At 45.4% G+C, this 24594-nt stretch overlaps 1 protein-coding gene across 1 annotated transcript in view; it reads left to right on the forward strand.

The window, feature by feature from the left end:
* cog5 (component of oligomeric golgi complex 5) overlaps window positions 1-22207 on the forward strand; it is a 67367-nt gene extending 45160 nt beyond the window's left edge. The window contains exons 10-22 of the mRNA XM_018726256.2: window positions 3-80; window positions 6041-6122; window positions 8424-8646; window positions 10733-10894; window positions 11940-12039; window positions 14826-14936; window positions 15870-15932; window positions 17316-17419; window positions 18095-18332; window positions 19822-19898; window positions 20709-20835; window positions 21131-21210; window positions 21584-22207. Of these exons, the coding sequence (XP_018581772.2) occupies window positions 3-80; window positions 6041-6122; window positions 8424-8646; window positions 10733-10894; window positions 11940-12039; window positions 14826-14936; window positions 15870-15932; window positions 17316-17419; window positions 18095-18332; window positions 19822-19898; window positions 20709-20835; window positions 21131-21210; window positions 21584-21695 (1557 nt within the window). The 3' untranslated portion in view covers window positions 21696-22207. The remainder of the gene's footprint in view (window positions 1-2; window positions 81-6040; window positions 6123-8423; window positions 8647-10732; window positions 10895-11939; window positions 12040-14825; window positions 14937-15869; window positions 15933-17315; window positions 17420-18094; window positions 18333-19821; window positions 19899-20708; window positions 20836-21130; window positions 21211-21583) is intronic.
* The last annotated feature ends 2387 nt before the right edge of the window (window positions 22208-24594 follow it).

Here is a 24594-nt window from a genome sequence, read left to right on the forward strand (position 1 = left end):
AGGTTCAACACCTCCAGAAGGTTCTCACTAAGAAGAGAGACCCAGTTACACACGTGTGCTTCATTGACGAAATTGTGAAGGTGTGTGCACCACCCGTATTCACCCACTTTCATCCACATTACTCTCTCAAACCAATTATGAGGACCTCTGTTTTTATCATCATCATTATTATTGTTGTTGCTGTTGTTGTTGTTGTTTCAGGCAGTACAGATTAGCTAAAAGTGTGCCCTTGTAGAGGGACTCTGTGTTTGCGCAACAGTGGACCCACATGTTTGGAAAGCTCACCTTCTTCATTGGTTTTAGTTTGGCGGTGTGTATGGAGTAAGGTCTTAGTGGAGGGGTGTGTTTTCAAGAAAGTGAATGAACACACACTGGAAGTAAGAACAAAGGAATCTCACTCTCTACTCTGAGTGTGTGAGATGCCAGAATTCAGAAGACTTGCTTCTCTCCCTTAACAAGTCTCGCTGGATTTTAACCAGCACCCAGCGTCTTCATGATTAACAGAGCTGTTATGGCTTGCGTGGGGTTGACGTCAGCATGGTCAGCTGGGGCCAGGAAGTCAGGAGGTCATTGTGTTCTTCCCACCGTGGCAGCAGCAATATCTGTCCCTGGCTATAGTCTCCTTTTCTCTGTCCTTTTCCCAGGCCACAGAAACCCTATCTCCCTGTAGTGCAGAGTTTCTGATCTACTGTTGGACATGTAATGCACCCAGCAGGCTCAGAAAATAATAAAGGGTTATTGATTTGACTGGGAATTACACATATGCTTGTGTGCTCGCTGCCCTGTGCCCAGGGACACAGGCAGCGGTCGATGGGTGGGTGACAGAAGGTCATGGCATTGACAAGGGGATGCGGTAATGCCTCAAGATTGACTGCCCATCAAGCCCTCGACAGCCCAACCCCTCAATGCTTAGTGTTTGTGTGCACTGTCAGTAGAAGCCACGTTTGCCTTTTTTCGTAATGATTCTAGTAAAATGATGTAAGAAAGGTCAAAAGGGGCATATAGTAAGATTTTAACATAAAATAATAAAAGCATGGTCAAAAGGGGAAATCAAAACAGACTCTGGGTTCCAGTCCCCTTCAAAGAATAAAGCAGTGAATTATAAAACCTCACTTCAGACTCAGGCATTCAGCCCAGCAATCACTCCAAACGCCCCTAACACTCCCTAGTCTTTACCGCAGCTGCCTTTGTGGCCCTTTCACTGAGCACTCAAGTGTCTACAGCTGGCTACTATGCAGTTACCCTGTTATTCCCTCAGGGGCATGGGCAGTATCTTAAGTCTTGAGCTCCCACCTTCTGACGAGGGTTAGACTGCCAGCCAATTCACAGTCAGGAGATGTGTTCAGTTTGGTGGCCCACAGCCTTTTGCCTTCTGGATGATGGTGCACTGTACTATATTGCTTCGAATGTGTTAACAGTGCCTGTTTCTCTCCATCTGTTGCCTTATCTGATGGGCAGTCTGAACAGCACCATAATGGATTTCTGCAAATTGACAAACATTTTCCACCACTGTTTACTCCTTATTTGTCTTTTTTGTCCCCTTTAGGTTTCTAACTTTGTTTAAAAAAAAAAAAAAAAGCTACAGTCTCTTAACAAGACTTGTACTGGGTGGCAGTAACAGTTATTCACACCGAGTGTCAGTCTCAAATAAAGGATGTTTACAGGAAGTGACCGACGGTACACTTTCCTGCGGTTGTGCGTCTGTTAATTCAAGCCTAGGAGCTGTCTTAGTGCAGAATCTCTGAAATTCTCAAGCATCGAGCAACATTGATGCAATGCTGAAAGCATTATTGTACCAGTAATTGAAGGCTGTTAGAATGGTAAACACAGAACTGGTTTGTTTCCCTTAAATTAAATCACTAAGTGAGTATACACTACTTTCCTGCATATCCTGGTTAAAAATGTGCACTTTGGGTGAGATGGTTGTGAGATGAGACCCCTACTGGGATTGTAATATGTGCGCTTCTCTCCTTATCTACACATCTATACTGCTTACATCCTCGATTTGCTTCTCTCTGGGCGGAGTCAACAGGATTGGGTAGTCTTTTCTGGTCCTGTTTGACTCTTTGTCAGATGCTTCGAGATTGAAGCACAGTGTTTATGTCCACAGACAAAAACCTCGCCCTCCATGAGTTGACTGTTCTGTGCTTGCGTCAGTTGCAGTGATGCGAGAAACCCATGTCTCTCTCTGTCTTCATTTTGATCCTTGCTGGGAATGACTGCAGTGTTTAAAGGTCACATGGCCGTGGAAGTCACTGCATTTGAAAACGCCGTGTGCCAGCAGAGTCAATATTTGAATTATGGGTTAAACGACTGTCTTCGGTCAAGCATGAGCACATGTTGTGCACTCCAGGTTCCGCAGCAAGTTAGTAATTCCCCGAAAAACCAAATGCAAAATCCCCAGCATGCACTGTATTTACCTGGGTGTTACCTGTTGAAGCCTTAAGCGCAAAGAAAGCCTAGATCTTCCTTAAAATCTCTGTACTGTCACATTAGTAGAGTAGCTCCCTCAACTGATACGCTTCCCATGAGACCAAAAGAATAAGCCTCTTTAAATTTACTAGAAGCAGGACTAATTACTAGCCTCTGGGGACTTAAAGCCATTGATCTGTTTCTGATAATTTCATTTTCTGTCCAAAGAAACTGCATCTGATACCACTAGTTATTATCTGGTTTTCTGTAAAGCCAGTAGATGTGTCAGTTCTTATTTACCATTTACGGTCTATAAATGGCGCCCTTTATTACTTGTAGAAAAGTTGGACATGCAGGTGTAACATTAGGTGTTATTGAACTACAGAGCGAGTGTAATGGTGGCGTGCACACATGTTCCTACAGGAACAGCAAAACTGTTATGAGTGGAAAAGGCAATGAAGTTTATGAACAAAGCAATAAGTGTGTGAAAAGTTAATGATTAATGAGAAGTAAATTTTAATTATCTTCAGTTACGAGTGTGTGAAACACATTTGTGTTCCATGGCCGTCAAAGGTCTGCAGTGACTAGTTTTCCTCACAATGACGGTGTTGGTCATATCATTAAAATGGATACTGATTACAGTACAGTTCAAAACACATTAAAATGAAGGTTGACTTTGTTTTTGCTGGCAATGGAGAGATTGAGTGTGTGTGTGTGTGTGTGGGAGTTTATGTGGGGTGGATGGGACTTTTTGTGTGTGTGGATGAAAGAGACCAAGTAATTCATTTTTGCATATGGCTTTTCTTTGGTTTGCATGTTAGATACGTGCTTGAGGGGGTGTGTGTGTGTGTGTGTGTGTGTGTGTGTGTGTGTGTGTGTGTGTGTGTGTGTGTGTGTGTGTGTGTGTGTGTGTGTGTGTGTGTGTATGTGTGCATGAGCACATGGTTCTGTGCACCAGAGGATTATGGGATTACAGCGGTTGGGGAAAGGTTAAAAAAGGAGTCCACGCTGAGGCAAGTGAAGACCTGAGGCATTCTCACAGGCACTCTGCCGTGTGGCACCTCCTAATGAGTATCTTAAAGTGTGCCCTTCCCACTGCAAGTTTAAAATAGTCTAAATTTGTGACATCTGTGACTAAAAAAGCTCCTGGTGTGTGTGAGTAACGGAGTGGGCGTGATGTGTGTGACAGTGTGTCCCCTACGATAGACTGGCACTCTATCCAGGGTGTTGTACCCTGTGTCACTCCCTGTATTTCCGGGATAGGTTCTGGACCACCGTGACATTGCCCTGGACAGGCAATTATTGATAATTGGTGATAACTCTTTAACATCCACATCCAGTTTCATGTCTGGTTCCATAAGCCTACCATGTCTAGACAGCTTGCACATTGGAGATTTTTTGCATAGTTTTTACAGTTGCCATAAAAATGTAATCCCTTTTGTTGGACTATTGCACCCGGGCTGAGATCAGTGTTGATGTTTCTATGGAAACAACACCTTTCCCCCTGCTGTGACATCTGTGAAAGTTGGGATTGTACAAAACAGCTATATTTGTCATTAAGTTGGCATATTTGTTTGGTGTGCAAAATGCACAATGACCATGTATAAGAAAGGTGTTGTGAATGTAGAGGTTGGACAATGTTTATGCAGTGCTTTCATGTATTTTACTTGTACGGATCTTGGTGCATTTATTACTGGGTATACTGTGCTTTGATAAAACAGTTATTATAGTATCTATTATTGTTGAGTCTGTATCCTGCGTGAGAGAGAACACAGAACAGAATCCTCCACAAATTTTGCGGACTCCAATATTCTGATTATTTCCTTATAAGATGTAGTGCCAGCATTATTATAGTGTTATCATTTCACTGTTCAAAATCTTAATTCTGCGATGACTTCACAAAAAATGTTTTCTTGTGTTTTGTAGTCTATTTTCCAAAAATGATTTCAGAGTGAATGTCACCTGTGTTTCAACATCCTGTCCTCAGTTGGTAGAAAAACTCACTCACAGAAAAAGTATGTGGAACTGGATTAAGTCATCTCACTTCCACAGTGTTTACAACTCATACATGGTATTCCTGAGTAATGGTGATCAATAAGAAAATGACAAACTTTGTACGTTTATGAGCTAGATCAGTTAACAGTTTGCATTAAATACGAATTTCTACAGACAAGGTATTTTCAATCATTTGTAATTGGTTTTCCTTTTGATTGATCTCAAATTTAATAAAATGTTAGCTGACTGTATAAATAATAAAGCAAACAAAGTGACCAGGTGCTGGCAAATGTTTCACAACTCATTTAAAACTTAACAAAATTCCATTGATGGACTAGCGTCCCATCTAGGGTGTATCCTGCGTCATGTCCTGTCTTTTCAGAATAGGTTCTGGAACACAGCGACTATATATTGGATGAGCGGTTGCTGAAAATTGAATCAATAAATAAGTCTGACAGTGAATTTTTAATTCATTATAGCTTTATCTGAGGTTTTTACGAAACCTAACAAGTGTATAAATCCATGGATGTCTTCATTATTAAGCTTTTATTGATTGTGACATAGTGGATGAATTTCCCAACAAGTGGAATTGCAATCAGAATTCTGCTCCCAGTTGTGTTTGTAAGTTGAGGACCCAATGAACCGTCTTTGTGCTCCTGCTGTGTGAACACAGGTCCCAGATCAGTGAACACTGCTGTCCTGTCCTTCCCCTTTGTTCTGAGACCTGCAGCCCTGCGAGGTCCAAGGGCTTAGGCATTCACTATTGTGTTTGATGATGGTGTGGCTGCTGGGAATTACGAGATTGAAGTGACTCAAGCAAATGTCCCAGGTTTGATTTGATCTTGTAGTAAAAAGCTTGGCTAACAGCTTCTTCACCTTCCTTTGTCCTCATCTCTCTTAATTCACTCTGCGTGGTGAGGTAAGTAAAGCAAAACCTCCTTTTATGCCGCAGTCCCCCCCCCCCCCCCCGAGTGCTGCAGGACACTTCGCTTTCTTCAGTTACTTTATCAACAGCCTCAATTAAAGGGCTCTTTGTGTGGCTGATGTCCATGTTCGAAATGAAAACTGCATTACCAGCACACTCATGTTTGTCATGCTCCGATTGTCAAAAGAGGGAGTTATCTTGGCGTTGAGCTGAATTAAATCTGTATTGACAGAAAGGCACATAAAAGGAGAGCGATCTGCTTTGGCATTGAGAAGCATCTCTGTGCCCGGGCCTTAATAGACCTGTGCAAACCCAGCCTGACATGTATGTATGAGCCTGAAAAAAAGCATTCGGCCTCCAGATCTCTCCTGCTGTGAAGTCGAGCTGTGATGTTGGGTGGTGTTTGTTGAAACAGAATCTGTTGTTGTCCTTGGTAACCGTGTTAAATATTTAAGCTTATCGTGAAATGTGGTGTATACAGCTCCTAACAATCAATTATTTATTATTAAAATAATTTCAGATTTTTTAATTCACCCCGCTGCTGCTTGGCTTTGTCCCCTACAGTGTTGACCTTACCCAGCAAGCAGGGTTGCCTGTCAAGGATTTATTCTTACAAGGGATCTCTTCACCTGACGTGGGTATTGCTGGTATTAATGTGATGTAAAGGTCATTCTGCTCACTAAGTCTGCTTCTTCTTTTGCTCAGCAGGATGGACAAGCAGACATCATGCGCACATTCTGGACTTCAGTCACTCAGATTCTCTCCACTGAGTTCCAGAAGGCCACCAGCAGTAAGTGTGCTGCTCATGGTTTGGGTGACGTTTCTAATAACTTTGCAGAAGTGTTGAGATACTTCAAAACAATCCAGCATCTGCCCTGTGTTCTCAATGGTATCACCCAAGTGAAGACATGCACAGATACACATAGCGATGTTTCACCAGTGTACAGTTGTCAGTTTTAATTCAGACCTTTCTATGGGTGTATATGTTTGTGTTGTAGCCGATTCACACAGCTCCGTATCAGCACATGGCACCCAAACATTGACCTGTTAACCACTTAGAGCTGCTGATGGATTTCTATCCTGTCAGAAAAAGAATAGCCCTGGCACTTGAGCTCTCTGAGGTGTGAATGTGGCGCTTGATGGAGCCTGTGTGCCAACAGTTCTGATAACCTTCACTGCATCAGGCGCTTGGCCATTCTCAGTGATATTGTGGTGTGTTGCAGGTTTAGTCGTCTGAGAACACATCTGTTCCTGTCTTTTGTATTGTTGCTTTCCCAGGACAAAATAGCCCATATGCACTGTTAACTGCAAACCTCTTTGCGGCACACATAAGACCTATCTAAAATGCCCGTCACCCTTGTTTTGTCCCTGTCACACCTCATCCAGCTGACATTTATACGCCTCTTGCATCACAAGCTCCTTGCCATTACCCTCCATCACCCCCCCTCCCCGTTCACCATTTCTTATCAGCCCAGTGTGAAACGCCCTCTGGCCCAAAAAAAAATTTTTCCCCCATTATTTTTGATCCTGATGTATGCCTCACCAACATTCATGAATAAGATTTCTCTAGCAGCTCCTGTATGCTTTCTGAGCCTTGGGGTCCTGAGTTCACAGTGATAGCAAAAGGGTCAGAACAAGAGGCCAGTCACAACCCTGATTAACCACCTTGACAAAGAGTACGGCACATTGGTTCCTGTGAAACTTGCACAGCCATTTGAATTAGAATTTTTTGACCTGTGTTAGCACTTAACATCAAGCTTGGATATCTTGGCAGAGCGGTCCAAGCTCCAAAGCCAGAATGGAGCACATTACCGTCTCGTTGCTGGGTCAACGTAAAACATTAGACTTTAAATGCAAAGAGTAAAACGATAACCATATATAAAAGAAGGGCTGACGTTCCCAAAGCTGCTTGTGAGAAGCGGCATGGATGAGCTTTAAACTGTGTAGCTCACATCACAGCTTCTGGAACGCTGCATAAAAAAAATCTGATTCATTCCTTAGTTTATTACCCCAGGTCACTCAGTACATAGTGTGTTCTGGTCCCTGTTATGCTGTGGTTTCGCTCTCATTTTCGTCTTTAAACAAAGTATTAAAAGCTCTCTTATGCCCTTGGTCAGAGTAAATTATGAACTACCATTTCCAGGACATTGATGGCTATTTCTGTCTTTGCGCACGGCCCCTGATATTAGTGTTAAAACTGAAGAGTTGGTCTTACTGGACCAGTGTGTCCTGCACTTGTGTCTGTGGCCCTCTGCCATCCGTTTCGTGGATGTGACCTTCCCTGCTGAGCTGGAAGTGGCCGCCAGTGTTGGTTAGAAGGATGGCTTGTTTATGACGGAAAGCACCTCCATTACCACGCCAGTCGATGCCTTCCTCGGCTCCAAAGCCTCGCTGACGATTGCTGCCTATGAAACGTCGGGGTGATTTACCGAGCCGCCTGCCTTCGTCAGTCCCTCTGACGCTCCTAAGGAGAGCGCAGAATTGATTTTGAGCTCAGATCCAATTACCGCCACACTGGGTTTATTTTAATTAAGGTTGGGAAGACATTTTTAAATTCATAGTACACTAACAACTGTAAGTTATGCGTCCAGCAAATCTCCTTGTGCAGGATAAAAAATCTGCATAATTATGAAAAGCAATTAATCACTTCAACTTCCGTTATTAACATGATAATGACGCAGTGCTTTGAAAAGGTCTTCAGGCATTTTCCTATCCGACAGCTCCTTCGCTTAACTCACTTGTGTCCCTTCTGTTCAGCCCTTTGTGTAAGTCTTGTCATTTTGACTACGGAATTTGTTGTTTTTTTATATCGGATGCATGAAATAGCTCCCGTTTGTTCGTCACACCCTTTAATTTAAATCGTCATGCCTGCAGGTACACACACAAATGCGACATGAGTTATTTTAACACTATTGCCTACTGCACACTGAGCAGGGTATCGGTCCCCCAGCTGTGTATACAGAGGGTACCGTTCCACTCATTCGCCTTAGTGGCCAATTTCGGTGTCTATCTGTCCTAATGGACATCCTTCCCTGGCTCGTGGGAAATGTTTGATCATCATTTCACCTTTCTTTCTCCCTTGCACCCCCAGCCTCTGCCTTCCTGAAGCAGGCCCTGGAAGGCGAGTACCCCAAGCTGCTGAGGCTCTACAATGAGCTGTGGAAGCGTCTACAGCAGTACAGCACCAGCATCCAGGGGGCTCTGACAAGCAGTGGGGTTGGGGCTGGGGTTGGGGGCCTAGACCTTTCTACGGAGCTCCCCACCTCTGAGTTGGAGCCCCATGACCTCTTCATGCAGAACAAACAAGATTATGAGTGAGTTTGTGGTGGGGTGCCTCACTATATCATGACCGCTCTGATTGTTTCTTGCTTGTATTAGGACAAGGGGTCATAAAGTGGTGCAGCACACAGAGCTGGTGTCTCACTTATCCTAGGCTGCGGGTTGGGACATAGGGTGGAACTCAAATCTATCTGTATAGAAATTGCATGTTCTCCCCGTGTTCATGTGGGTTTCCTGCAGGTGCTCCAGTTTCTTCCTACGGTCCATCGTCACATGTTCCAGGTGGATTGGGGAATATTAATTCTCTGTGTGCTTGTGTGAGTGAATGTGCATATACTTGCCCTATGACATAGTAGTGTCCTGTACGGGATGTACTCTGCTTAGTGCGCCGTGCTTCTAGGATGCTCTCCGGACCACCTTCATTGGACAAGTGGTTATTGCCTTTGCTATATTATAATGGAAAATTGTGTTATTACAGTCTTAGTAGAGCTATCATTGATCACTCACAGTTGTCTCATTCAGCAAACAGTTTTGTACCTAATGGATGGAATCCACAGACTTATTGATGCAGCATGTTCACTTTTACTTAGTGCGCACACCTGCATTATTGAGGTGTTAAACTATTTTTTTTTTCTTGCACTGAAGGTGAAAGATGGGAACGCATTAAAAATCAGACCTCAGATCATGATTGGGATCGTTGACTAGCTGCTAACGTGCACAAAAGAGTCTGTTCCTCAGCATACTGGCGTGCTATTTCCGTGGAGACGCACAGCTTAGATAATAGATTTCAGAATTTCATCTGAATCATCAGCCTGGCAAAAATGATGCTTGATGAATACTAATCAAGAGATAATTTTCGCTTTTTCTGCACCAGCACCCGTTTTTTTGTGTGTGTAAAGTCTGTCAGATGTTGCGCATTGGTGGAAACAGGTAATTAAAACGCTGGCTATTAACACCACTTGACAAAGCCGTCGTAGGTGTTTGTTATGCTGCGCGGAGGGGAGCGTGAGCATTCGGGGAGCAGTGAAGCCTTCCGAAAGTGTCTCTGTGCACAGAAGAGCTAGTTTGAATGCATCTCTAGAAATGTGCCATGAATCCGGCACTCGGGAGGCGCGTGTGTTTCACGGGGGCCTTAAAAGAACCGGCGGTGGGGGGGGCGACTTCCATTTAAAAAAGGCGTAAAGGTGGTGAAAGCCTGAGAGCCGCAGTGAATGCCCTGCTTCCACAGAGATGCCGGTGTGAGCCTGGCCTTATAACCAGCAGAGGCGAAAAGGAGATGAATGGCCACGGCCCTTCTTCCTGCACCTGGGCCTTTTACAACGCACTAAACTGTCACACACCCACCAGGCCCCAAGGGAGAAGGTGGCATGCATGCATACATGTACACCAGGCAGCCCTGTGGAGTAGTGCCCTTCATTTACCCACACACACACCTTTTCCGCCTGCTTTCGAGATCTGGTCGAGCTCAGACACTATTGTGATCCTCCTGTATGCAAGTTGTTTGTGTGTGTGTGTGTGTGTGTGTGTGTGTGTGTGTGTGTGTGTGTGTGTGTGTGTGTGTGACGATCATTTGCCCAAGTGCTGCCCTGCGTATTGTCCCACTTGTCAATCAGGAGGAGGAATGTGGAGGCGTTGCTCCTTTCCAGGCTCCCTGGGCAGATAAAGAGACAGGCCAGCAGGTTCCTTGCAGCTGGCAGCCATAGTAACAAACATGTCAGGAGGTGACAGAGGAGGGATGGAGGATGACAAAGTGTATGTATATATGTATGTATGTATGTATGTATGTATGTATGTATGTGTATATATATGTATGTATATATATATAATATATATATATATATATATATATATATGTATGTATGTATGTATGTATGTATGTATATATATATGTGTATATATATATATAAAGGGCAAAATAAAGGAGAAAGTGTAGAAAGACGTGAACAATATGACAGGAGTTGGAAATGGGGCACAGATTTGGTCACAGGAGAGGGGTCATGGAGGTCCAGGGTTGACTGGACATCGAGAGCAATGGAGAAGATGACTGAAGCAATGGAGTTGTTTTAATGCAGAGATCATAGACCATTGTTTGATACTTTCCTCTTTCCCCTCTTTATGCAGTCCAGAGAAGGCGTTGAAGGACTCGCTACAGCCCTACGAAGCGGCCTACCTGTCCAAGTCATTGTCGCGCCTCTTCGACCCCATCAATCTCGTGTTCCCACAGGGGGGACGCAACCCCCCGTCCAATGATGAACTGGAGAGCATAATCAAGACCATAGCCAGGTATCTCTCTCCCTGCATTGATCCCCTTCCCCCAGGGCAGAGAGTAGTGTAATGGTTAGAGTCATCCCCTTACAATCCAAGGAAGTGGGTCCAAATCCCATCTCCCACTGTAGTACCCTTAGTCAAGTTACTTAACCTGAACTGATGCAGTATGAATACCTTGCTGTATAAATGGGTAAATCACTGTAAAGTTGATTATCAAACAATGTCTGTGACTTCGAACAAAAGCATCAGCTAAATAATAGTAATAATCTGTAGCAGTTCACTACAGCCGCATCTCTGTTCTTCATCTGAACTGTCTGTCTTTTTTCTGGACCTGTGTAGTGCTGCTGTTCCAATACTTACAGACAGGTTGTGGCTGCCCGCTACTTTTAAACACTGAAAAGCACAATGTTCCAGAATTGCCCCACCCTTGAGCCCATCAGCTTCCGACCCTCGGGCAGTCGATTGACGTGGCCCGCGGGCTGGAAGAAATAAGTCTCGGTTATAAAGCCTTTCAGAAGTGAAGCGCTGCTTTGAAATGTTTGAAAGCGGAGTTTAGAGAGGCTCTCTGTGTTTTTAAGGGCTGTTAGAAGTGGAGTCTAATGCATTCCTAATTGATTCTGGAAAGAGCCAAGGAAGGATTTAGATTTTTTCACCCCTTTTTGTATCGCTTTTCCCCACTTTGCAACAGTTTTTGAACTATTAATATGACAAAATGGAGAAATAAATTTGACAATTGTGTTTGTGGCTTGAGGATACTATCATCTTAATGATAGTATTTTCCAGGTCATGGCAACTGCCAGAACTAAAGAGACAAAATTTGGTATGTGGAAACAGTCATCAGAATGTAAAGATAATGAGGACAGATCTTCAGTTTTTTTTTTTTTTTTTTTTTTTTTTTTGGCCTAAATAAAATGGAAATTTAGTAGTCCACATTGCACCAACAGTGTTTCAGGTTGTTGTTTTACAAGTTCTGTGGTTGGGTCATTCAAGTATGTCGCACACGGACTGCATACCTGTTCACGTGCACGTTTCATACGTGCTCGTGCTGTCTCTTCTCCAGTGAGCTGAACGTGGCTGTGGTGGATCCAAACCTGACCCTGGCTGTGGCGAAGAATGCAGCCAAGACCATCCAGCTCTTCTGCGTCAAGTCAGAACAGCTGGTGAGCCACTGCGCCGCCTTGGGGCGTGATGAGATGACGGAGGAATAGCTTGAATAACAACACAGAGCGGTTCTTCTGCACTGTATAGCATCCATGGGATTTTATAAACTTGAGGACAGACCTTACTAAAGGGTTTCTCATTTTTAATGTAAGTAAAATGAGTTATTCTGCTGTTAGCTGTTTTCTTGTTTTGCCAGTCAGCGTTTGCTTTTTGAGGAAAGCATTCTGTGAGTGGTGCAGTGATTCTGGACATGGATTGTCCAGATTTGCCCTTGTATTCCTCTGCGGGGGTGGCGAAAGGTGTCACGTGCGTGTCCAGCCCTGGGCACCGAGCCGAGGTGGACGAGGCTCCTGGACCCACAGGCGTCTCAGAGTGGCAGCTGAGTGGCAGCACAGGATTGTCTGCTTTTTCTTATTAGCATCCAGTCAACATCCCAGGAAAAAAAACTCACATTCATGGCCACACTGCCATGGGTCTTTTTTCACTGGGCTGTCATAATTGATCAGGAAAACCAGCAGTCCTTTTTAGGATATAGAAAAAGAAGGGGAAAAGACCGAAACAAAGTCAAAATAGATTGAGTCATTCTCTTGGCCATTAGCCTGGAGATAGCGTATGCATTTTTAACATCCCATTCTTTCCCCAGGAAAAGGGGACATTGGGGGGGGTTGATACTAACAGGTTTCCTCAAATTTAACAGCCTTTGACATGATTTTCAGAAAATGTGGTGTAATGCAGGTGTGGTGATCGGGCATTATTTAAGGGTATAACTGAATTTCCTTATTACACATCCACAGGTGTCTGTCTGGGTAGTAGTGGTACGCTTATCTACACAGGACATGTTGTTTCTGAAGAGAATTACTGTCAAGATGATTGGTTTCCTCCTAAAAGAACAACACTTCCATTTATGATAATCATTTAATCGTTTTTCAATATGGATTATTTTTTCTTTTCACAGCAGCAGTTTTTTTTTTTTTTTTTAAGCTCTTTGTTTTTTCTTACCAGAAACATGAGTCTTGTTTGAAACTCAATTCAGAGGAACACTTAGCTCCAGGTATCCGTTTGAAAGTGCTGAGCCAAGCGTCTGCTGTCCAAAATAAACAGGTGTAGCAATTTACACCAGGTTGGCTGGTCTGCTTCCTGGTTAGTGGCTTTGGGTCTTGGGTATGAAGTTGATGTAGGTGCCAGACTTCTATTGTAGGGTGCCCCCGTTCATTCTGCCCTTCGATTGTGAAATAACACACGGAGGACTGTGACGGAGGCCTTCTGTTTCTTCCTCTCTGTTCGCCCCTTTCTATTCCCCTCGTTGTCTGCACCAGCCTACCTGTCCAACAGGGAGTGACTTGAGTCCATCTTGCGTACTTACAGGGAGTTGGCCAGCACATTGGTGGTGCCTGGTCATCACCAGAAGTCCTGGTTCACTTGACCACTCTCAAGGGCACTCCTTCTGTAATGAGGCTGCCACCCTGAGTAGTTGAGGCATGGCTGACCCTAACACGGGCATCAGAGATGATCTTTGTGCGGGAAGCTGTGAGCACTGTGCCTGATGTTAGATGCAGGGGTTGCGTGTCTGTTCCCCGTCTCGGGCCTCATTCTTCACCACTCAGCGCACAGCCACGGAGGATCCAGGAGTATGTGGCAGAAGCAGAGCTGTGAATCTGTAGGATTCTGAATGTAGTGTGAATGTATTCTGAATGTAGTGTGCTCCTGTAAGGTTCTGACAAAATGGGGAGAAAGCAGAGCGTCACCGTAGTTCAGCTTTCATTACTCTGTTTGACTGTGTCTGATGAAAGCAAGAGGACGTGCGCAATTTGTTTTAAAAAGACAAAAGAGCACACTAGAATTATTTTAGCTTCTGTCCTCTGTGACCTTTGCCAGCCACCACAAGAGCAGCATGCTGGGAATTTTGCATGGATGCTTAGTTGAGGAGATCAAGATGAACTGGGCAGAGAACATTCTGGAGACACGATTTAACCAAGGTGACGCACGATGTCCTAATCACCTGTATGGCTATATCCTTAGGCCCAGGTCAGCTGTGTGACTTGTACCAGCACCATTGGCTTCTCCTCAGTGGCCTACATGGGGCACCTGGACCAGAAGTCAGAGAATTACTTTACTCTTGCTTTACAAATCCACCTGTAGAGTGAGATCTCGCTCAGATCCCACCTAGGTCTCGTTTGGCATGCTGGTATTTCCCAGGGTCTCCCCACTGTGCATTCTGAATCCACGAATAGCTGTGTGTGAGAGAACCGGTCGCTGGTGTCACCTCGGCATACAGGAGCACACTTGTCAGGATGGCGATAATTAGCATTTCTTCTGCCATTTTTAGACAGTTACCATGGCACCAGCTCTACGTTGTTGCAGGTTTGTTTTTTTTCTTTTGCAAGAAACCTGTTATGTTAATTTTAAAAGAGATTATTTCCAAATTTGTTTTAGATGTGAGTATGATTTTGCTTATTTTTATATGAGTAAAATGCCTCTACAGCAGAAAATGTTCACTCCATTCACATTGAGCGTTGGGGACCCGAGGCCTCGTCCAGCGGAGAGCGTCCTCCGCAACATGACGCTGTTACATTGCTGCTAGTTAGCACCTTGGACACGCTGCCTAATTAAGTGGCTTCCCAGTGGCAGCCAGCCCGCAAGCGGCAGCTGCTTCTGCAACAGAGATGATGAAGATGATGAGGTGTAGAGGAGGATTAGAGGGACAGCTGGTCCTGTACGACTTCCCTTCTTGGATAATCTGTCCCATTCCATCCTCTTTTCCCTGTTGTTTTTCACAATGGTCCAGCTATGCACCCAGGGGGATGCCAGCCAGGTGATTGGACCCCTGACGGAGGGACAGAGGCGCAACGTAGCAGTGGTGAACTCGCTGTACCGGCTACAGCAGGCCGTGGACAAGGTAGGTGCCAGACAGCTCCGTGGGTCCGGATGCATCAGCTCGGTCCACAGATAAGCGGTGACATTACTTACTTCAGCACAAATGACAACATGGCAGTGACAACATTTTAATTATTTTCATATTCAAGCAGACTTTCACCTTACTCAGCAATGCGGTGCCCCTGAATGGTGCCCCAGCCATGTGCAGCATCTCACTGCAGCCAGCACTACCAGGCAATGGACTTGATTCCAAAGAATACAATAAAAATTCTGATTATTAAATATACATGTTTCCATTTGCCTTGCCCTGCTGCTCTGATCCTGCGAGGAAAAGCCTGCTGAAATTACTATCATCATGAAAATATTTCACATCAAAGTTATCAAAATGTTACTGCTCGGACGTGGAACTGTGGTATAGTGACCTTTCCAGAGAGGCTCTGTGATGACAGAGGAGCCTCGGGGTTATCTGCACCGCTTCCGTTCATCTGCACAGCCCTCTAATCTCAGGGGCTGATAGAGAGCAGTAAATACAGAGAGGCTTTGCGCGCATCTCGCTGCTCCTCACCGTTCCGTTTGCTTCTCGTAAATTCTACCTCATACTAGAGGGGTTTAGCACATCTGAGTGAAACCTGTGATTCCACTGTGTGGACTAGATTGACTAAAAGTCCTCTTGCATTGAACAGTACGGTCTGTAACATCGGTTTGTGTCCACCAGGTTTAGCATTACTCTTTTTGCATGTGTTTTACCCCATTATTATTACTATTACTGTTGTTATAAAGCTACCCCAGTGACAATTCAGGGTAAGTACCTTTGATCAAAGGTGCTATAGTAAGGGGTAGAGTTCCCCTCACTCAGTTACAAAGTGATGGCTGTAACCAGAACCTACCTACTGCATCTTATTTATAAAAAATAAAGTATCTATATATCTGGGGCTGACGCCTTTTTGTCTTGCAGATGATTTCTGGGCTGAGCTCCTTCCCCCCAGCGGCAGAGCAGTCCCTCTCAGGCTCCCTGCAGGTACACCCTATTCCACGTCCACACGTCCTACCACTCGTCTCTGCTCTGCAGCTGTGACAGCCTGTACTTACAGAGCCGACGATACAGTGCAGTGTGCGCTGCACGGTTTATTAGTGTTTAATTTTAGAGTTAATTACTGATAAGAAAGTGCTTCGCAATGTTCTGTGTTTGTCCCTTGGCTCTGGGATATAACGTACAGCACTTTCACCTTGAACTCTTATCCCAGCCACTTTAAACAATGACAGTGTTTTAATGTTACCACGCTACCATGCAGCAGCACTACGATTCTGAATGCTGAGTTACCATTAGAATTGTCCCTTCTGTTAAAAGGGCGTGTGTCGTAGACATGGATCCAAAGGTGTTACGTGTAGCATGTCCTCATCTGTCCCTACGTCTTCAACTTAATTTTATATAGCACTCTTTTCAAATGACACAGAGCAATTAAGTACGTACAGCTGACACAGCAACAAAAAGCATCAATGAACATAAACATTGCAGATAGTTTACTAATGTATTCAACTGAATTAACCCATCTGGTAACTGAGGAAAGGAAAACAAAAACTCCCAGGTCAAGGAAGTGAGAGTAAAATTAACCTCTTGGGTTCCAAGTACCAGCGGCTTCCTAGGCAGTCTAGCGTATTACAGTGGCCCTGTGTGGGGCGCTTTTATTTACAATCTTTTCAAATTTGTTGATGGAGCCACTGCTTTATGCAGTGTTGTTGTCTTTAACACTTTCACTTCTGAGGGTTGTGTTCAGTTGTACACGGCGAATGAACACGCACCAGCGTAGCCCTGCAGCCTCAGGTACCGGCCCGATGGTCGTCTAATCGTGAAATGAGGACTTTTTCATGAGGTCCTTATCTTGCTTCTACAGATGAAGCTGCAGATGGCCATGTTCCTGCTCTCAGGAAGTAACCCACTGAGTTTAGATATGTGTTGCGGGAGATTGGATGATGGATAAGCTGTTGGGGAGGCCGTGGTCCCCAGTGTTTCACAGTGTAGATGCATGGGGACGATTTGCGCTGCACTGCTGAAATGTCAACCAATCGAGTCGCACGGCTGTGGGCTGCGGATTTTTGCTTACCTTCTGTTAAACAGCTGTTAAGGAAAAGGCATTTCCGCACACATACAGTTGTATCTTCCTGTGAATTCAGAGTAACTCGTTTTATGTTGGGGATTAGAATGTTGCTGGAACCAGATTAAGACTGGTTTTAGATAAGGGAATTAAATGGCAGGTCCTTATTTCAGCAGCAGTAATGGGTTTTTCAGTTTGTTTAAGCTTGCCTACTATAGGGTGTTTTCGCATTGGTGGACCCTCTGTTCTCTGGGGGTTCAGCGCACAGTGTGTGCTCAACATTAACTCCACCACTCCCCGTGTTGAAGGCGGTTCAGGCTCTGATGGCTGGGGCGGTCCAGCCCCTACTCCTGTCTGTCAGCGATTCTGTGGAGGCCATCATCATCACCATGCACCAGGAGGACTTCTCTGGGTGAGACTCGCTTCGGTCGCCTGCAGTTCCATCCCGCAGCCCTCGAGGCCTATGAGACCGAGCTCTACAACACCTACACGCAGCAGTGAAGCTGCAGCTCTTTGTGGCACTTAACAGCACCTATAAAAAATATTCGCCCCTCACCCCTTTGAGATTCAGTGTTGTAGAACAATAGAAGATCAAAATTTCATGGGGACTGAACACTTTTTGTGGCTACTGTAATAGTGTGAACTATTTTTTTTGCAGGTTTGCATCTGCTAGGAGTCCCATGCATTTGGAATTTAAGACCAAACAGCTGAAATTGCAGCACAGTCTGTAATGCATTTGCATAAGAGGGCCACTTAACAACAGGGTCCTCGCTGGTCTCCTTGATGCAGAAAGATGTGAACAGACTTGAATATCATTATATTATGCATATATGGATGCTATATTATCCGCAATTATTCTGCTTAAATTACTGTTTTAGTAATTTTTTTTATATGGTGCCATTGAAGTAATCCCCTTATAGCGCTGTAAAATTTCTTGACTGAGATTGTCCCGTAACCCTTATTTAGATCGCAGCCAAGGGTTCGAGAACCGCTGCCTGAAGGACTAACATGTTGAGCCATCATGGCCTGTTGGACGGTAGACGCTGCAGACCTTCCTCTGTAATCTCGGACCCTGTGCCCTGTTCAGGCCCCTGCCTGCCTCAGCCAAGCCCGATGTGCCGTGCTCCCTGTACATGAAGGAGCTGCAGGGCTTCATCTCGCGTGTCATGAGCGACTACTTCCACCACTTCCAGTGCCTGGACTTTATCTACGACAACACGGAGGCCATCGCCCAGCGTGCCATCGAGCTATTTGTGCGACACGCCAGCCTGCTTCGGCCCCTGGGCGAGGGGGGCAAGATGCGGCTGGCAGCCGACTTCGCTCAGGTGAGGGTGTGTTGTCAGCTGTACCGTCGCCGTGTTCGTCATCCTCCTCTTCCGTGGAGCGCCGTGCCGCACCGCTTCACAGCATGGGTCTCATATTCCCCTCCCTCGGAGAAATAAACAGAGCTGACACTTTTATTCTGTTCGGGAGAAATGACCTGTCTCCATAAACAGTCTCCTCATAAACAAGTCTGTTTGATTTACACGGCGTGTGTACTGTGCTGTGACTTCTCTCCATTTCCACAAGTACAACAGAACACTCAAAGTGGCTTACACCCGTAAGACAGCCCGAATACCACAGGCACAAAAGAAGCACTGATGAGTGCGCCGTCTCTGTGCGACCGGTACGCTCCTGAGCGGCTTTGTCACACCTCTGCGTTCCTCCGCCTGCCAGCCTCATTTATTCATCACCTTTATTCACTTGGCTGACGCTCTTCTCCAAAACGACTCTCAGAAATAAACTTGGTAGTGATTTACCATTTATACAGCTGGGTGATCTTTTTTTTTGGTTATTTTAGAATTCTGGAGCAATTCAGGCTTATTACCTTGCTCTGGGTGCTGTGGCTGGAGCTGGGATTTGAACCCACAACCTCTGAGCTCAAAGGTGGGAAGCTCTAAGCAGTACACCACCTGCTGCCCTCTAAAGGCCCCACTGTGGTTAGCGGGAAGCAACAGTGGGGCTGCGGACACATGACTGGGGTCTGAGTGACAGAGGAGGGGCAAAGAGAGTCCCCCTTGGCCTGTCCCTTTCGGCATGTCTTCCATTTCCCTCTCGCTCTCATCCTTCTGCTCGGAACCCTTCGTGGCTCTCTTCTGCTCACCCCCCCCCCCCCCCCCCCCCCCCGTTACCTCTCACCGCTGCTGACCTCTGACCTCGCAGCAAAGAGCAGGGATGCGCTGTGGGAGCCCAATAGTGGGGCGGCATCCTATCCACACGGATGCGATGCTCAGCGTGTGACGTCCCTGTTTCTGCTCTCGCTCTCAGATAACAGATCCACTCTCACACACACTCTCTTGTTGTGTATGCTTCTCCCTTCATCTACGTGTTGCAAGAAGTGGGATTTTTTTTAATGTCATCCGTATTTCAGCAAACTCAGCAGCGCACAGATACCTTTCGTCTTAAGCCTGGCCGGGGGTGACATGAGGGAGACAAGGAAGTGGGCTGTGAATTCCATTCTGTATCCTAGAATCCTTTAGCTTTCAGAGAGCGATGATGGCATCAGATTTGAGCGAGATGTGTCAGTTGAATGCTACTTACTGAGGGGATGTCTGAATGCGAAGCCTGCTCTCTTTAAATGGCACAGGCAACAGTCTCTCTCTCTTACACATACACACACACACACACACACACACACACACAGGTGTATGAGGGTTTCTTTCAGAATCTCCATAAACCACTAAGACAAATATGTATGAACTGTGCACATGTGGGCTGTAACTTACATGTAAAGTTGCTGTGTTTTGTGTGTGCGTGTGCGTGTGTGTGAGACAGATGGAGCTAGCAGTGGCACCGCTCTGCAGGAGAGTGTCCGACCTGGGGAAACCATACCGCCTTCTGCGCTCCTTCAGGTGAGTGCCTGACCCTTGAGCCCTCACCCCACACCTTGCCGCCTTTGCACAAGCATCCTCCTGCCTGTCCCTTAGCAGGGGCTCTAAAAAAGACAGGGTGTGTTTGTTGCTCTGGGGCAGTGTGTTTTGTGCTCCACTCCCAAATGAGAGAAAGACGCTGCCAAGTATCTCGCGCACAGTTGCCACGCTTATTTCAGCTCAGAGAGGTGTTTTACTAATGGGGGTCTGTGTGAGAGCAAACCCAGTGACTGTAGGGCTGTGTGTGTCCCCCGTTCCCCTCGTCGCCGTTACTAAACGGTTCACTGCATCATTCGCACACAGGTTGGGCTTCGCTCGACTTTGTTTCTGCCCAGTTTTGCACCTCTTTGCGCCACAGCTCATCTGTGGTCTTGCAGTGATTTTACCGGAGGAGGAAATTTCACCACAGCTTTAACTTTGGTTTGCCCTGAAACGGCGTGGGTCCCGTGGTGTTGGTATAATGCTGTAGGTTGCCGAGAACCCCCTGGTGTGCGAGTGGAAGGCCTCCGGCGGTAAGCGCATGCCCGTTCATCTGCTGCAATCCGTGTCCAGAGAGCTTGACTTTAACGTCTCGGTGGTGGTGTCTCGTCCTGAAAGTTTTGTCGTTTCCCAGTTCATCTGAACGGGACGCGGCCGGGGAAACGGGCTGTCGACGGGGGGAGCTGCTGTAAACAGTCACTCATCAGGCGTTGCAGAAGGCGCACCTGCAGAACAAGGACTGGCGGTGGCATTGTCGGTTTCTGTTGAGAGTGATGAGTGAGTGAGCGAGCCTGTGTGCTGTTCCCCCTGCAGGCCACTGCTCTTCCAGACCAGCGAGCACATAGCCAACAGTCAGGCCACGGGAGACCTCATCCCCTACAGCACTATCCTCCACTTCCTGTTCACACGAGCCCCGCCGGAGCTCAAGTCTCCAAACCAGGTGTGTCGCGGTGAAGGCTGTTCCTGCATGGACATAAGAACACGGTGCACGTTCCCCTCGTGCACGCGTCTCGTGTAACATTTCACGCATTTACATACACGTGTTTACATCAGACTTACTATACATACATGAGCATAACCCTTGCCATATGTACACAAATAATAAGTCCTCCACACAGATCATCAATGAGGACATCAGAGATGCTGTGCTAAAACAGGAGTGCCTGTCTTCTCAGTGTGTGAGGTCTCTTCGCCCAGGAATGTGAGCTCAGTTCAGTACCCTCTTTCCCCAACAGAGGGCGGAGTGGTCAATCGCCCGCTACTCCCAGTGGCTGGATGACCACCCTTTGGAGAAGGACCGACTGACCCTCATAAGGTGGGTGTGCTGAGGCACAAGTCAAAGTGGAACACTTAGCATAGCTGCTCTGAGCTCATACTTTGTGGAACAGCGCCCCCTAGTGCCAGTAGAGGGATTAATCGTTCAAATGTCATAGACGATGTGACAGTGATTTGTGCCTTATAATAAGAATACCAGAGTACTTTGTGTGTCACCAGTATTGTCATACACCGTATTCACCGCAAGAAGCAAACTGGAAAGGGTGTTTATGTTGGGAAATCCAAAGTTTGGTCAGTGTGTCTTTTGTGATGTTTCTCATGTTTTTGTGTAATCCTTGTGAGGTCGAGGGCCTCTGCTAATATGCCCTACTAATGGTACGCTGCCTTGTGTGTGTCTGCATGTCTGCCTACAGGGCTGCGCTCGAGGCCTATGTGCAGGAGGTGAGGGCTAGGCAGGGGAAGGAGTTTGCACCTGTGTATCCCATAATGCTCCAGCTGTTACAGAAGGCTACCACCGGAGTGTAGGGTGGACACCAGCAGGGTCGCTTTGCGGCACACAGGTCACCTTCCGCTCCACAGGAGAAACTTTTCTTTTCAATTACTTTCTAAAATGAAGGCTGGACTCTCTATATGTTCGCACTTCAGTAAAATGAACTTTACTGAAAATGACAGTGGTTCCAGAGCATCGTAAGATGAACATTTCTGGGTAAATCAGTTTCGTTTCAGTCCTTCAGATTCTACTTTTAATCCCTTTCACTGAGTTACTGAATATTAGGTAGCAGGGACCGTCTATTGTAATATACACGGGTGGTGACCAGATGACTCTAAATGATTGTCTCCACTGGCAAACTGCAAGTACCTTTTTCTACTGGTCTTCAAGGCTGTCCAGTGTAAGTGAAAACTTGGGCTCATTGTTCCTCTTTCATTGTGTTCTAATGTACACAAGCAACTGTTCTTTTCACTTTGTAGAGGCTTGTCGGGTGCGTTGTGGGGGGATCTGGGGCTTTGGAATTAAATTATCGGTTTAAAAAAGTTCTCTTTCATGCCAGTTTTTTTTATTTTCTTCATTCCTGTTCTTTTTTATTCTTTGTGGAGGTGGGTCCTTGAATTGGTTAAAGCCTTCAAAATTTATTGAACAAGAGATGCTTAAGACATTTTGGCTCACTCTGTCAGGTTAACGCAGGTTAATGGAGTGTTAAATAGGAGAGCACAGCACTGTGGAGAACGTAAGAACTTTAGCTCTGGTAGGTACCATGAAGATGAAGTGCGTTTGACATGAACAAAAGCCTAATGAAGTTGTAGAGCAGCTGAATGGAGACATTGAATGTTTTTCATATAATCATTCTAGTAACTAAGTAGAGTGGAATTCTTATGCCTCGTAAGTTTGCAGCAGAACATTCTGCTTCTGGAGTCGCCAAGGAGAAAAAGCTGACGCGGTTTACTTCGGACTCTCTCTGGTGTCAGTCTCCGCATTGGAGCCCGAACGTTCGTGTTTCGCAAGACCGCATTCCTTCAGGTGAAGAACTTCCGTGCAGTTCAGTTCAACTCGCTTCCACAGTGTTTGTCATGTTTACAGTTGATGTTTGACGTTGGGCAGCATCACTGATCATAACAATGTTGACAGAGGGGCACATGCCTATGTAACGAATCGGGTAGCGGTCAGCATTAAACGGGCATTTATGGAGAAAACATCTGTTTTCAGTCCTTTTAAATTATTGTTATTAGTATTTTATTTTTTTTAGTAAGTGTTTTTAGTCTATTATAGCTCTTAGTTTGCAGAATCTTGCAGGTAAAACTGAGGGACATCGGTATTATTAAGCTTTTATTGATTGCGATTTAGTGGTATTGGTGACTTTGAAGTTGAGAACAAAACAAATTAGATAGATTTCCAGTCCCGTTTGTGTTTGTACCTTGAAGAGCTGGAGTGCAGAGATACTCTCCACCACTTTTGTCCTTTCCTTACACAAACACACACAGACTGCATCACCGAACAGTAAGATGTCCTCATTTTAACTGCAGGGAATTTCAATTTCAATTTCGATATTATCCTCCCTGTCTAAGATCCCCCACAAGATTCATTGAAACCAAATATCTCCAGCCCAGTATTTGCTTACAGCTCCACTGAGTCCTGTTCATATAATCATTTATTGTGTTACTAATACCTGACAAGTTTTTACACCACTGCTTTGATTTATTTAGATTAATCAACCCATCAGATATTGTAATAATTTGTTCTTTTTAAGTTGTACAAACATTTAGCACCAATTTAGTTGTAAGGTTGCTCACATTTACTATTTTCTTCTTGCCATAAATTATTTCCCAACACAGATTCAGATGAACACAACTCGGCTTTGTTGGTCCTCGAGTTAAATAACAGTTGCAGGTTCTGTCTGAACTGTGCTTTATTCAGTGAGCGGCTTAATTCGGGCAACTTGGTTAAGCGCCAGCGAGCGGCGGCGTTGGCGGCTCTGCGGAGCGCAGCGCCATGTGACTCGGCGCCTTCACGTGGTTCGCCCGTCGTGGTGCCATTTGAACGGCAGAGGGCGCTGCGTCGCCGTTTCCCCCACAAGTCCGTTCCGCCTGCACCTTTCGGAGAGCAGCGCCGCCAAGGGAAGAGGGCGTGTTGGAGACGCCGCACATTTTCCTCTAGTTATTGTGACATCCAAATATGTCACTCGCTTTTTTTTTTTAAACTGGAATACCACATATATTGGAGAGCGCATTTTTGCGATAGCCATTAAGTCACATTTATTGATGCTTTCAGAGGCTGCTGAGGCTGCGGTGACGTTGGACTCACCAGTTGCATCAAGACCGTGGCTGTCTTTGTAAGGGCGGGGTCTTTGATTTTCTAAGGAAACGATTGGCAGATTCTTCTGTCAGTTTGATAAACTCCCCTTGTGATTGGTCCAGTTTCACGGTCGTGCTGAATTGTTTATTCCTCTTTTCATCGATTGTGTTCTCTGTCAGTTGTTTTCTCCCTGATAACTGGCCGAACAGTTGAGTCCTGCTGTTAGTCCAGGAATAACTGAAAGCCTATGAAGTTGTGTAGTCTTATGAATATTCCCATGTATCAGACTTTTCAAAATGTTTTGCATCTTTGCATTCTGCAAGATCCAACAGTTGCTCCCTCCTAATGATGTATTTGTAGCTGTAGAATTGATAAAAATACTTACAGGTAGGTTACCATGCATATTATATACATACATAAGCCTGTAAAATTAAACGCTTAAATAGAAAATCATTTTATTGTGAAAATTGAATAAAATCAAAACAATACTTAAAACATTCTGTTACTGGCCCTTCACACACCTTTTTACTGTTACAAGATAAGCAGCACACTGCTTGCAGGGCTGGAAAAAACTCCCGCCACAAAGAGTGTACAAAAAAAAAGTCATGCTAATGTACAAAATTATAATGGTACACT

The sequence above is a fragment of the Scleropages formosus genome, chromosome 21, assembly GCF_900964775.1.
Source record: "Scleropages formosus chromosome 21, fSclFor1.1, whole genome shotgun sequence".
NCBI classification, from domain to species: domain Eukaryota; kingdom Metazoa; phylum Chordata; class Actinopteri; order Osteoglossiformes; family Osteoglossidae; genus Scleropages; species Scleropages formosus.